The sequence below is a fragment of the Notamacropus eugenii genome, chromosome 3 (assembly GCF_028372415.1).
Source record: "Notamacropus eugenii isolate mMacEug1 chromosome 3, mMacEug1.pri_v2, whole genome shotgun sequence".
Taxonomy (NCBI): Eukaryota; Metazoa; Chordata; class Mammalia; order Diprotodontia; family Macropodidae; genus Notamacropus; species Notamacropus eugenii.
The window spans coordinates 191,683,565-191,695,676 of record NC_092874.1 but is presented as its reverse complement, the minus strand read 5'-3'; the positions used below and the strand labels follow the sequence as shown (position 1 = coordinate 191,695,676).

Sequence of the window (12,112 nt, the reverse complement as noted above, 5' to 3'; positions counted from 1 at the left end):
TACCATGAACTGCCAAAGATATAGAATTGAATATTCGTCCAAAATATTGACTGGACATTGTTCAGGCCCTAAGCTTTTTTCTGTGTTTCTTCCCAATCCTGGTGATATGAAAAACGAGGTTATCAGTACAAACTATAAAATTACCTGTATCTATACCCATTTGGGGCTTCTGGGTTGGGTTTAGACCAGAAAAAAGGGTAAAGAAAATGATTTCAAATAATAGGGAGATCATGATACTGTATTTACAGTAAAACTTTTATTTAAAAACAGAACCACAATAACAGTAATAAGCATAGAAAATACATTTGGAAATATTTACAATGTGGCTACGGAGAAAAGGGAAGGAGAAACTGTTAAATTCTATTGCCAGTTCCCAGACCCTAGTTCTGACTGGGCAGAACCAGGGAGCAAAGAAGTTTTCTTCAGTTAACTACTATATATACGCACACACATATATGTACACACACGTATATATACACACATATATGTACACATACATACATACATACATGTATGTATCTTCCCTGCCAATGACCAGAGGAAAAAGTGACAACTGAGAACTAAATACTGTCCACAGGCAAGGTGGGTCAGGAGGTAAGCACCGAGGGCGGTCTCTCAAGTTTTTAGAACAAAGCCCATAGATTTAGACAGAGTTTACTCAACTTCATCAGCAGTGGCATCTTGTCCCCTCTTCCTTGCACAATTTTACAATTCAGGTAATTACTAGTCTTCTAGCCCTTCCATACCATTTTGCCTACAGAGGTCATGCCTTCTCTCTATCCTGAACCTTTCTTAAGTATTAGGAACGTCTTTTCTTCCCATTCCACCTAAACTGGTAAAACTCATCAAAGGCAGGGGACTCTAATTAGTGGTTCAAGGGAATATATAATTTAGCCTGCACTGAGGGAGGTGGAAAGTGTGTGTGGATGCGTTGTACATGTGTGTGTCTACGCGTCTGTCTCAGGGCACCTAAGACTCAAGGCAGGGTGGCCAAAGCACATCCGGCCAAAGCGATGCTTGTTTATACCCACAGGAAACCAGAATTATCCCACCCAGAAGGAATGAGTAGTAATACATAAATCATCACAGTAACATTTATAAACCAACTAAGACACATTTGCCCATGGAGGAGATGATGACATTGGATACACACTGTTACTATCTAAATTCAGTCTAACTATGAGTGAGCCTTCTATACCGCACCCAAATCATCTCCAGGGGTGTGATGCAAACACATATTTACAAGGAAGCCATGACCATTTATTTCTTCACTTGAAATAAGGAAGTACAGGCAAAAAAACCCCCTAGAACTGAAACCCTTAGCCCCATAATCTACCTCCATACCAATTTCTAGTCCCTATGAATAATGCTCCTTAAATCCTATCTTCAAATGCCTGTTGGGATTTAAGGGTGGGAGAAACTGAAGATGCCCCAAAACCTAAGAAAATCCCAAAGAACAAAAACAAGGAAAAATTTACCTTTCTGTATTGAGAAACAATCCTCAACACTATTTTCCCATCTAAAGGGGAGGGGAAAAAACTAGAAGCTATAAAGAAAAAGGAGTTCCACCTGGTGAAGAGGGGAAGTTTTCAGTGAAACATGTAGAAAATTCATCTTTCTCCAGAGGTAGAACCCACCAACCGCATTCAGTTTCACTGCCTATGATGTCAACAGTATTGCAGTTTCCAAGTAACAGCATATACCTTAACCAAAAAAATATAAAAAATCCCAAAGGAAACCAGTAGCTTTTGCAGGCATCACAAATGCTGCCCGACTTCTTTCAAGTTTATTATCATTTTCCTGGAGTACAAAAACTGCTAAGATCATGTGAAAACCTCTGGTACCTATTTCACATGCCCTTTAATGCACTATGCCACCTGTTCTTGTATTTCTTCCACCCTTATTGCGTCAAGTCCTCAAAAATAATTTCCACTTCTCCCCCAATCCCTTGTTTAAATTTACACCCCTTCTCTCTGCCTCCAACAGTTTTCATTATTTTGTGCAATTCTTTCATTTTACACTAAAAAAATATTTATGAAATAAAACCGGCAGATAAAATAAATAAAACAAGCTAATACACTCTGCAGAGTTGTAAAAATAAATGATGCTCTATTATTTGATCCCTAACCTTTCTCTTACCCCTAACTCCTACATACTACTTACTGAAATAGCTCTTACAGTTATTAGGATGAGTTATTACACCCACTTTCCTGATTCCTAGGTACCTCAATGAATCATCATTGAAACCCAAGAAAATGAATAGGCGGCAAAGGTTGGCACATGTGCCAAGGAGCCAATCCCTCCAGAAACGAGGGCAAGTTCACCTGATCTCTCTTGAGCAGAGTATACAGACAGTGTCCAAGAATGTTTCAAAGCCGGGTGAAGCCTAGTTGACTCCAGCATTAGGTTCATCTCAGTGCTCATGGAGTAGGTGAAAAAGAAACACAGTAGCAGCAGTAAGAAACAGTCCTGGGTTATAGATATCCTGATGAGGACCTCCCCCCACCTCAGGGAGATGTTGCTTTTCCACGATGGGAGACTGGAAGAGGAGGTGTGCAAGGACGTGGGATTTTTTAGAGGGCAGAGGATGAGGATTCCTTGGCTGGTTCAATGTTGTTTATATCCACAATGGGACCTTTCTCTGCCATTAAGGTGGAGTTGGCGGCACCCTGACTCTTGCTCTCAAAGACCTGGGTAATATTCTCAAAAGTTCTGCCCTTGGTCTCTGGGACTTTGAAGTAGGTGAACACAAAGAAGAAAATGAGGAAGAAGGTAAAGATAATAAAGACGTAGGATCCCAAATATTTCTAAAGAAGGGAAAAGAAAAGACAAGTCAAAAGTTTATTCTCAGACTAGGAACCAGGCCTCCCCCCTATAGCAATAATGATAGTCATGATCTTTTTCTGGGAAGTCCAGACTGAGTGGGAATCCTTCCAAGCCCCTCCAAATCTAGCTTTGTACTTAAGTTTTCAGTCCCTTATGAATCCAGTCTTCAAATGCCTTTTGGGATTTTGGAATGGAGGTAACTTTGGTTTGATTTTTATAAGGTGAATAACTCATCTAGAGTGGTCTCTGAGGTATCAAGAAATGCTTGGGCCACCCAGCTGGTAAGTACCTGAGGCAGTATTGTACTGTTACTCAACTCATTCATCCAATCGTAAATGTGCTAACACTAGTTTCAAGCAGGATTCCATTGAAGATAGAGCTCACTTACCGCACATGTGGGGAAGAGCAGCCCCACCAGGAAGTTAGAGGTCCAGTTGGAGCAGCCAGCCACAGCCATGGCAGCCGGGCGGGGGCCTTGACTGAAGAGCTCAGCGACGATGAACCAAGGAATGGGTCCTGGGCCAATTTCAAAGAAGGCCACGTAGCCAAAGATAGCCACAATACAGATATAGCTCATCCACAAATGAGTAGACTAAATGAGGAACATAAAGAAGCTGAGAATGAGAACAAGATAACCGAGACAACCTAGGTTTTCCCTTTTCCCTCTCACAAAGAACACTCACCTTGAGAGACATGGCAACAACCATAAGAATTGTACACAAGGTCATTCCACCCAGTCCTAAAAGATGAAGGGTTCTCCTTCCTGCTCGCTCCACCAGAAATAGCTAGGAGAATAATGTCAAATGAAACCTTTACTTTTTCTCTTCCTTAAATATTTTCTACTCAATGTATTCTATGGTCAGGAATTGTTGGCATTTCCCAACTCAATATATTGTATACAATATGTTTAAGTCCCTGCTTTGTACTCGTTTTCCCTACCTCTAAGGCTGGATTTTAAGTACTCAGCTGTTTCTTTCATATTCACCCTTTATTTCCCTTCTCTTTTCCTCATTACCTTTTTCCAGTATTGAAATCTCTTTTCTGTTACCCCTTGTTCAATCACCATCAATAAGAATTTACTTATTCCCATGCCCTTCTCTCCCAAAGGCACTGATGCCTCTGTTCTTGTTTTAACTATGGCACAAAAACCCAAGATCAACATCTGCCCCAAATGCTTCCTTTTTTCTTGTCCCCAAATTCAAAATTTGGACAACTCACCGAAACTACGGTAAATACCACATTAACCGCACCAGCACCAATGGTAGCATATATTGGCTCTTTAACACCAGCATCTGTAAAGATTCCTGTAGAGTAATAGAATACCTAATTGGGGGGAAAAAGGAGTGACCATATTAGAAAGAAGGCTCTGAAAACTGTCTTCAGTGAGCTCTAAGCAATAAATTCACAATCAATTCATCCTGAGTCTTCATACTGATAAATGTTAGCGTTATTTACTTAATTCAGTTTCATCATTCGGAGAGAATTTTTTTGCTCCAATTTGGCTATAGGTTTATTTATATAGTTCTCCCACTTAAGACAAAATGCCTTCACAATTGTTTTTATTTGATCTTCAGGACAATCAAGTAAATTGGAAGGTAGCATGAAGTGAATAACTAGCCTAGCCTTAGATACAAAAATTAGTTAATATAATCAGAATCAGAATCCACAGTAATTTTAATTTTAATCCCATTTGTCTCCTATACCCAAATATAGGCTTGTAATTGATCCCACTCCTATTCTCTTAGGAACTCTGTTGATGTACTGCTACTAAATGACAGTCCTCTAAGTTGTAAGGTTGTAAGACCAGTTGAAGTTATGACCCTCATAAAAATGACTCAAATATCCATTAGTATTTCACTTAAGGAACACTGTACTGTCATCCTAACGTAAGCATCTAAAAAGCATCTAAAGAACCAGACTCATTAGGGTTAGTGGTAGCAACCAATCAATAACTATACTTATTTAGTCTCTGCCTCAATAAATGTCTCCCTGTTGTCAAATTATATAATATTGTATAAGCTATGATAGCCTGAACTTCATATGGAAGTGAGAGAAAGAACTTATTGAAGACAGTGACAGCAATACAGCATTGAAGAGCAGTGCTCATGAACTGTAAAGCACAATCTCGGTTCTGGTCCAAGAGAACTGATAATGAAACACGAATTCCTCAATTCAACAGAAACACAAGGGAATGCCTCAGTTGTTGTGTAATTTGGCTTCATGGGTTTTTTTTTGTTGTTGGTAAAAAGGAAGGTGGGAGATGAGCTAAGAGGAAGTGACTTGCTAAAGAGGAAATGACTTGCATGATACAAAATTTAAGGCAATAAAACAAAGTTTTAGAAATAATTACGTCATTATTACTTAAGTACCCTGGTTGGATTTTCCCTCTGATCCTCAAAACCTGACTTGTACTTTTTAAAAAAAGTCCATAGATAGCCTTTCTTCTTTTCCTGCCTTACAGTACAGGCTACTTAACTTAAAAGATAGTGTAATTAATGCTTCTAAAGAGAACTGATAAAAGCCAACTCTCCCACTGAGGCCTACCACAGGAAGGGTCCTTATTCCTCTAGGAAGGACTCTGTGGACTTCTTGTTCATACTAGCAAAGTACTGTAGAGGATTAAGAAGGAAACGGCCAGACAATACAGAAAATCTCAGAGGCAGAGAGCCACAGTGGACACATGGTGAACCTAGAGCTGGGAAGTGAACAGGTCATTTATCCTCTGAGACTAAGTTTCCTTATCTGCGAAATGGGGATAAGGTACAGTTGCTACTATCAATTATCATTAATATTAAAGAGAAAGAATGACAGTAATGCAAGTAATTGATGAATTTTAGATACTCACAGCATTAATTCCAGAGAGCTGTTGAGAGAGCTGGAGCATGATGGCAATGATAATGGGTGGCCGATAATTTGGTGACCTAAAGAGGTCTATCACGGTTGGTTTCTTTTCTTGTGCCATTTTAGCACTCTCATTCTTCATCTCCTGGATATCCTGGCCTACATCTTGAGTGCCCCATAATTTCTCAAGAACTGGAAATAGAAAGAGGGGATAAATTAGCTCACCCCAATTTTATTTTCCTAAAGGGTGGACTGGGAAGACAAAGACTAAGCATATCAAGATTTTCATCCCAATTCCATCTTCTCATGTTTCAGGAGTGCCACTAAGTTGGGATCCTCCCAAAATTTTTAATTTAAAGAAACTGCTCAAGGGAGAGTAGGAGGTAAACAATCAGGTCATGCATGCAGATTCCTTTAAGACAATACTTAGTACTTACTACTTCGGGCCTGCTCCTCTTCCTTCCTGTTGATAAGTAGGAATCTGGGGCTTTCAGGGCACAATGGAAGGGCTATAGATTGCAGAATAGTAGGGATAACGGTAAAGCCCAATAACAACGGCCAGAGAGCCTCAGTTCCCAAGATGAAATTTAGTCCGAAGATCTAAGGATCCAAAAAAATGAACTAAATTATATACTCCAAGGAACCTCTGAAAGTACACATTCAAAGACAAGCTCTCAAATGTTTTCCGGTAAAATTGAACAGTTATAGTTTACTTGTTTAAAAATTCTTTTCCTGTAGCGAATGAAAGGCAAAATCTAAAATATCTACTCTACCTTCATTAATCATGTTAGCCCATGATTCTAAATCACTTTAAAAAAAAAAAAGGCCTTTCCTTCCCAGATCAAATAATAAACTGCTAACTCATCAGGCCCTGTCAATATTAATAATGAAACAAGCCAGTTATTCTTAGTGAACATGGTTCTTCTCAGTGCCTCTGGTACTGGCAGGGCACAAAACCGAAAAGGTAAAAATAAGTTCCCTTGTACCCTCCCTCATCCACTTTCACCCAGTTGAAACAAGAACATAAGGAATACCTACTTGGGCGACAAGGATTCCTATAACAATACCCAGCTGGTGCAGGGTACCAAAGGCTCCACGAAGAGAAGTTGGAGAGACCTCTCCAATATATATGGGCACAAGGCCAGTACTAAGTCCACAGAACAGGCCAATGACTAAACGGCCCAGGATCAACATCTCCACTGACTTGGCAGACTTTGCAAAGCCCAAGAGAGCACTTCCAACGAGTGCCAGTGAATTGACGATCAGCATGGAGTTACGTCTATAGAAGGAAGGAGGCACAGACCTGTAAGTATGGTTTGTCTAGTTCTTGGTTTTGCTTGCTCTCCCATCTGCACTGTCTCCCTTGAGTTTCCCTAGTTCATTTCCTCCATACTATTTCCTGTGTTTTGACTCTTTTGTACTCATTCCTTCACCTCACCGTTTCTCCCTTTTTTGTCTCCTTCTCTTTAACCTCTTCTCTCTATTTAGAGTCTTTCCCATTAGTATCACTAGGCCAAAGACTGGGCCATCATAGACTGATTATGGCTTGCTTGAAAACAATTCTCCCTCCAATTTGTAAACTGGCTCCTTCAGTTCCTCTACTGATATAGTTTGCTTGGTAAATCATAGTATTAGCCAAGCCTAAAGATGACGGCTGCCTAATCTTAGATCATAAACCTTGTTTGCCAAAAGCAAAGCAGATATTATCAAATGGCCCTGCTCTGAGGGATAATGAAAATAAGACTTAGATGGAGCCCCAGAGTCTTCTATATTTATAATCATTTGGTCCTGGCAAATGAGACAAGTAGACAAACTTGGAAACAGCCAGGGAGGGAGCTTTGGTATTTTCAATGCAATACGAATCCCTCTCCAATTCTTATAGCACATTGGTGTTCCAGGGAAGTTCTTTTATTGCTGAAATAGGCAAGAGGAGACTCTACATTCAGGCTACTGAGACTGAGGAAAGGCAAAGTCAGGAAACCTGGTTTCAAATTATACTTCTGCCACTCATTAGCTATTTGACCCCAGCCAAGTCATATTTCCCTGTTAAGCCTAGTTTCTTCCTTTGTAAAACAGGAATTATGGTAATTATTATAACCATGAGAGAACCAAAAAGACAAACCATTTCATCTACACTTACTCCCTTCTAAAACTGGTTGAAAGTGTTTCCTTTAAGAATGTGGTAAGGAAGAAGTTATGGAAATAATGAGAAGGAATCAATAAAGTACATTTACAATCAAAAGAAATATACAAGGTCAAAAGCCACTTCCCAACAGATTAGTGATTAAAGGATGTGAACAAAGTTCTCAGAAGAATCACAAACTACTAACAACCACACCATGTGAAAGAAATCTCTAACCACTAATAAGGCAAAACCAAATTAACTCTTGAAATTTTACCTGAGAAATTAGATACAATGACAAATGATGGGACTAGTCAGCATTGCCAGGGAAAAACAGATATGTTACAGCACTTTAACTGAGCTGTGAATTAATTGGTCCCACCATTCTGGAAAGCAACTTAGAATTATGATAAAGTGACCAAAATTGTCTATACCCTTTAATCTAAAGATGCCACCACTTGGTGTACGGCCCAAGAAGGTCAATGATAAAAAGTCTTCCTTATACACCAAATTATAGAAAGAACTTCTTTGTAATAAAGGCAAACAAGTACACAAATGTAATGGAATTATTAATGATCTATAAGAACAAGGAATACAATTAGTCCAAATATATGGGAAAATGGTGCTAAGGAAAGATAAGCATTGGCTGCCACATCATTGAGAGAAATGATAGGCAACTAGGTGGCACAGTGGATAAATCGCTGGAAGACCTGAATTCCAATCCAGGCTCAGACGCTAGCTGTGGTAACCCTGGGCAAGTCATTTAACCTGTCTCAAGTTCCTCATCTGTAAAACTGGGATAAGAGAATTGTAAAGCATTTAGCAGTGCCTGGCACATAGTAAGTACCATATAAATGTTAACTATTATACAAACCAAACTCTCACCAAAATTGGTCTATGTGCTAACAATACCAAAATCAGCCTGCCTCCGGATGAAGGCAAATATAAAATATTCCAAAGCAGTTCCAAATAGGCCAAGATGAAAGCTATATCTTTATAGTACAGTTACAGACTTGGATCAGGAGATAATCTGGGTACAAATCTTGCCTCTAGTACTTGACTAGTTGAGTGACTTCAGGTAAATCACATAAGGGGAGCCTCAGTTTCCTCATCTGAGAAAATGGCTTAAACTAATATCTGTGGTATTTATTTCAAAGGGTTGTTGGAAAGCTGAAATGAGGTAATAAATGTCAGTGATGATAACTTCTTCACTTGAGTTAAGTCAATGAGGCTTAATTGTGGTCAAGCCTAACTTGCTGTCTTTAATCCACATGTTTTTGTTCTAACACCAGTTAGTCCTGTTGTCTTACAGCAACTCCTTGCCAATTCTTTCTGCAGTTGGTTTTGAGTAATACCTGCCAAATCGGTTGACGAAGAGTCCAACAGAGAAAGAGCCAATCATTCCACCTACTGAGAAGATGGCCACAGCCAAGGACCAAAGTGAAGTGAGTAGCAATTCAGAGGCTGGCTCTTTATTCCTATATTCCAAAGTTCGATTGAGAAAGTCCTTAATGATCTGTAAAAAAAACCCCAAGGAATGGTGGGACTGCATTACATTTTGCTACAGCAGGTAGGGTAGGTAGGTGTAGGGTAAAATCTGTAATCTTCCTGCTTTTATGGGTAGCAAAACCTAAGCAATTTTCCCAAAATCAGTTTAAAAAAAGCAGGAAGTAAGGCTGGGACTAGGACCCCCAATCTTGTTTCCAGGCTACATATAGGCTTTCAGCAGGTGGCAGCACTGGAGAGCTACTGTAAACCCTTTTTCTTCCCTATGGGCTGAAAGACATGCTTGTGATTCACCACAGAGTAAGAGTACATGGTTGCTGTCTAAAGTTGAGCAAACAAATGAAGCTTGCTTTGGTCCAAATGACTCAGCAACAACTACTAAGATTGTTCTTTCCCCTTCCTCACTGTGAATCTGAGGTCTTGTGTCTCTCATTGCACCCGTCTCCCCCACCCAGTTCTGAGCTCTGGGCAACCTTAAAGTTTGGAAGAAAGGAATGAGAATTGACTTCCGCCTGGGTTATTACCTGTTCGGGAGCATTAATGACGCCAGTGTTGTAGCCAAACTGAAAAGATCCTATAGCAGCCACACCAACAGCAAAGAGGAGGGAGCAGGTGACCTGGGTTGGGGGAAAGAAGCAAAAACCTTTTCCAACACTCCCCAGATTGTTTCCCCTCTCTCAGAGTCAAGGTGAAAAGAGGAAGGCCTGCAAAGCTGTATTAAAGTTCTCCACCCCCAGGCCCCTTCCTATCTTTCCAATCTGCTTATACATTCCTCCCTTTCAAGTACTTTAAGGTCTAGGCACACTGGCTATTCTTTACACATGACCTCCACTGATCTCATCTCCTAGCCTTTGAATTGGCTTATGCCCCCAATATATCACACTCCTCTTTATTCCCAAGAAACCTTGGCTTCCTTGAGATTCAGCTCAAGTCCTGCAAGAAGCCTTTCTCACATCTCCAAAGCTACTAGTGCTCTCCTTTCTGAGGTGACCTTGTATGTATGTCTCCACATTTATTTTGTATACCCCTCTTTCTACACAAGCTGTATCCTCAGTGCTTAGCAAAATACAAGCTTGTTGATTGGCTGATTCAGTTAAAAAAAAAACAACTTGGATAAGAGTGCTTTAAGAGTAAATGGCAAATAGGTGGAGACAGTAAGGGGTAAGTTCAATCACCAACATTTGTTAAGAACCTACTATGTTCAGAGGAAGTTACACTGGAAAATCTGAATTAGGAATGGATGGTATATCACTGGGGGAAAGTAATGGAAGATCTAGTAAACCAGTTTCCAAATAAGGTTTTTAAAGTGGGAGGCAATAGGGTGGGCAGATACTTCCTCACAGTCAAGAAATGGCATTAACAGTGAGGCTAAGCAAACGTTTAACCATTTGAGAATTTGATTTTGGTTCAAGTCAAGGGGACATGACCAGAAATAGCAAGAACCGGGGCTGCTGGAGAAGCAGCGCTCCGTAATTCCTATGGGCTCATCATTTTTAGATTCCCTAGAGCCATCCGAGCTCTAGCTGCCCCTAAGAGGAGACATCTTGCAGAATCATTTCGCTTACCATGTCTCCTAGCCTCCCATCTGGAATTGCGCCCCTCCCCCATCGTTAGAGTCCTGCTCTTCTCACAGGGCCATGACGGATGACCCACTCAATTCCCAATCCAGTAAACTCGACGGCCATTTCCCGGAGAAAGCCCACGCATTACTGCCCCTAGAGTGTCCACCCCGAAATAACCAATCCCCTTCCTTGGCCCAGGGATAACCACCCCCCTCTCCCGCCCTTAGACTCAAGGGTTCTTATCTCAACTCCCTCCACCTTCAGTAGAAGCAGCTAGGGGCCAGATCTGGGAGGGGTGACCTTGGTAGGCTCACCCCACCCACTCTAGTCCCCCAGAGAGGGAGGGATCCTGGGCAGGACGCTACTTTTTCTTTCACTAGCTGCTTTCTCCTCTCGTTTCATACGCTCCTCCTTGACTTCGCTGTCCACCTCCAGTACTCCCCTGCCCCGGTGCTCTCCAGCCATCACACGCTCCCAGCGCATTCAAACACCAAGGTGTTTATGGTGTCTCAGTTTCTTCTGCAGAGTGGAGGGCAGCAGTTTCCCAGGAGTTCTAGGGGGGTCTGACTACAGGCAAGGGGTCCATTCCCATCCGGAACGACCGCTTCCCGGAGCCTGGGCATCCAGGCTAGCTAGGCTAGCCCGAAGCCCCGAGCCGCCTCTCCTCCTCTCGTTCCCTGCCTGGGCATCCTCCCAGCCTGGCCCGGCCAGGCAGCGAGTCCATCGCGGCCGGCTCGGCAGGAGGACAAGTCGGAGAGGCAGAACCCGCTCCGAGCTGCCCCCCTCCCGCAGCGGCAGGAGGCCCTTGGGATGCCACGGCCCGAGGTAGGGGATCAGCTGCCTCCAAGCAGCACGCTTCCTGCCTTCCCCCGCCCCAGCCTTCACTCCGACTTCACCCAGCCCGGAATAGCGGAACGGCCCGACCCTTACCTTGGCTGAGGACATGGCTCCAGCGGTCTGCGCAGATCCCTAGTCACGAAGCCGGGGCGCCGGAGCCCGGAGCCGGTCTGTGAGGACACGCAAGCTGGCTTCGGCCCCAGAGGGCACAGTTCGTCCTCCTCCTTCCCTTCAGTGGAAGAGCATCGGAGCTTGTGGGGGTGCCCTTCCCCGGCGGCTCTTTATAATCTTGATAAGGGGTGGGGCCGGGGTGGGGCTGACTGCTCCTTCTCAGGACAATCTTGTGACCTCTCGGAATTCAGTGACCTCAGTAACCACCTCCCTTCAAGCCCCCCACCTAGAGAAGCACCAACTCCCT

General features: G+C 42.3%; 1 protein-coding gene across 1 annotated transcript; it reads right to left on the bottom strand.

Annotated features, from left to right (window-relative positions):
- Positions 1-234: 234 nt before the first annotated feature.
- SLC2A3 (solute carrier family 2 member 3) lies at positions 235-11,950 on the bottom strand. Its single transcript, XM_072653678.1, has 10 exons — positions 11,788-11,950; positions 9,820-9,912; positions 9,145-9,305; positions 6,706-6,946; positions 6,105-6,267; positions 5,672-5,859; positions 4,045-4,149; positions 3,510-3,611; positions 3,215-3,418; positions 235-2,807 (listed from the first exon to the last, which is right to left on the bottom strand). The coding sequence occupies exons 1-10, from the start codon at positions 11,800-11,802 to the stop codon at positions 2,574-2,576; spliced, it is 1,506 nt and encodes a 501-aa protein (XP_072509779.1). The 5' UTR covers positions 11,803-11,950; the 3' UTR covers positions 235-2,573.
- Positions 11,951-12,112: the final 162 nt, after the last annotated feature.

What these genes read in the sequence shown, in the direction of transcription:
- SLC2A3 (XM_072653678.1), bottom strand. An exon ending in TAGGAATCCTTGTCGCCCAA is followed by an intron (nt 6,268 to 6,705) that starts GTAGGTATTCCT and finishes TTGGATCCTTAG; the next exon opens with ATCTTCGGACTAAATTTCAT. An exon ending in AGCTCTCTGGAATTAATGCT is followed by an intron (nt 4,150 to 5,671) that starts GTGAGTATCTAA and finishes CCCCCCAATTAG; the next exon opens with GTATTCTATTACTCTACAGG.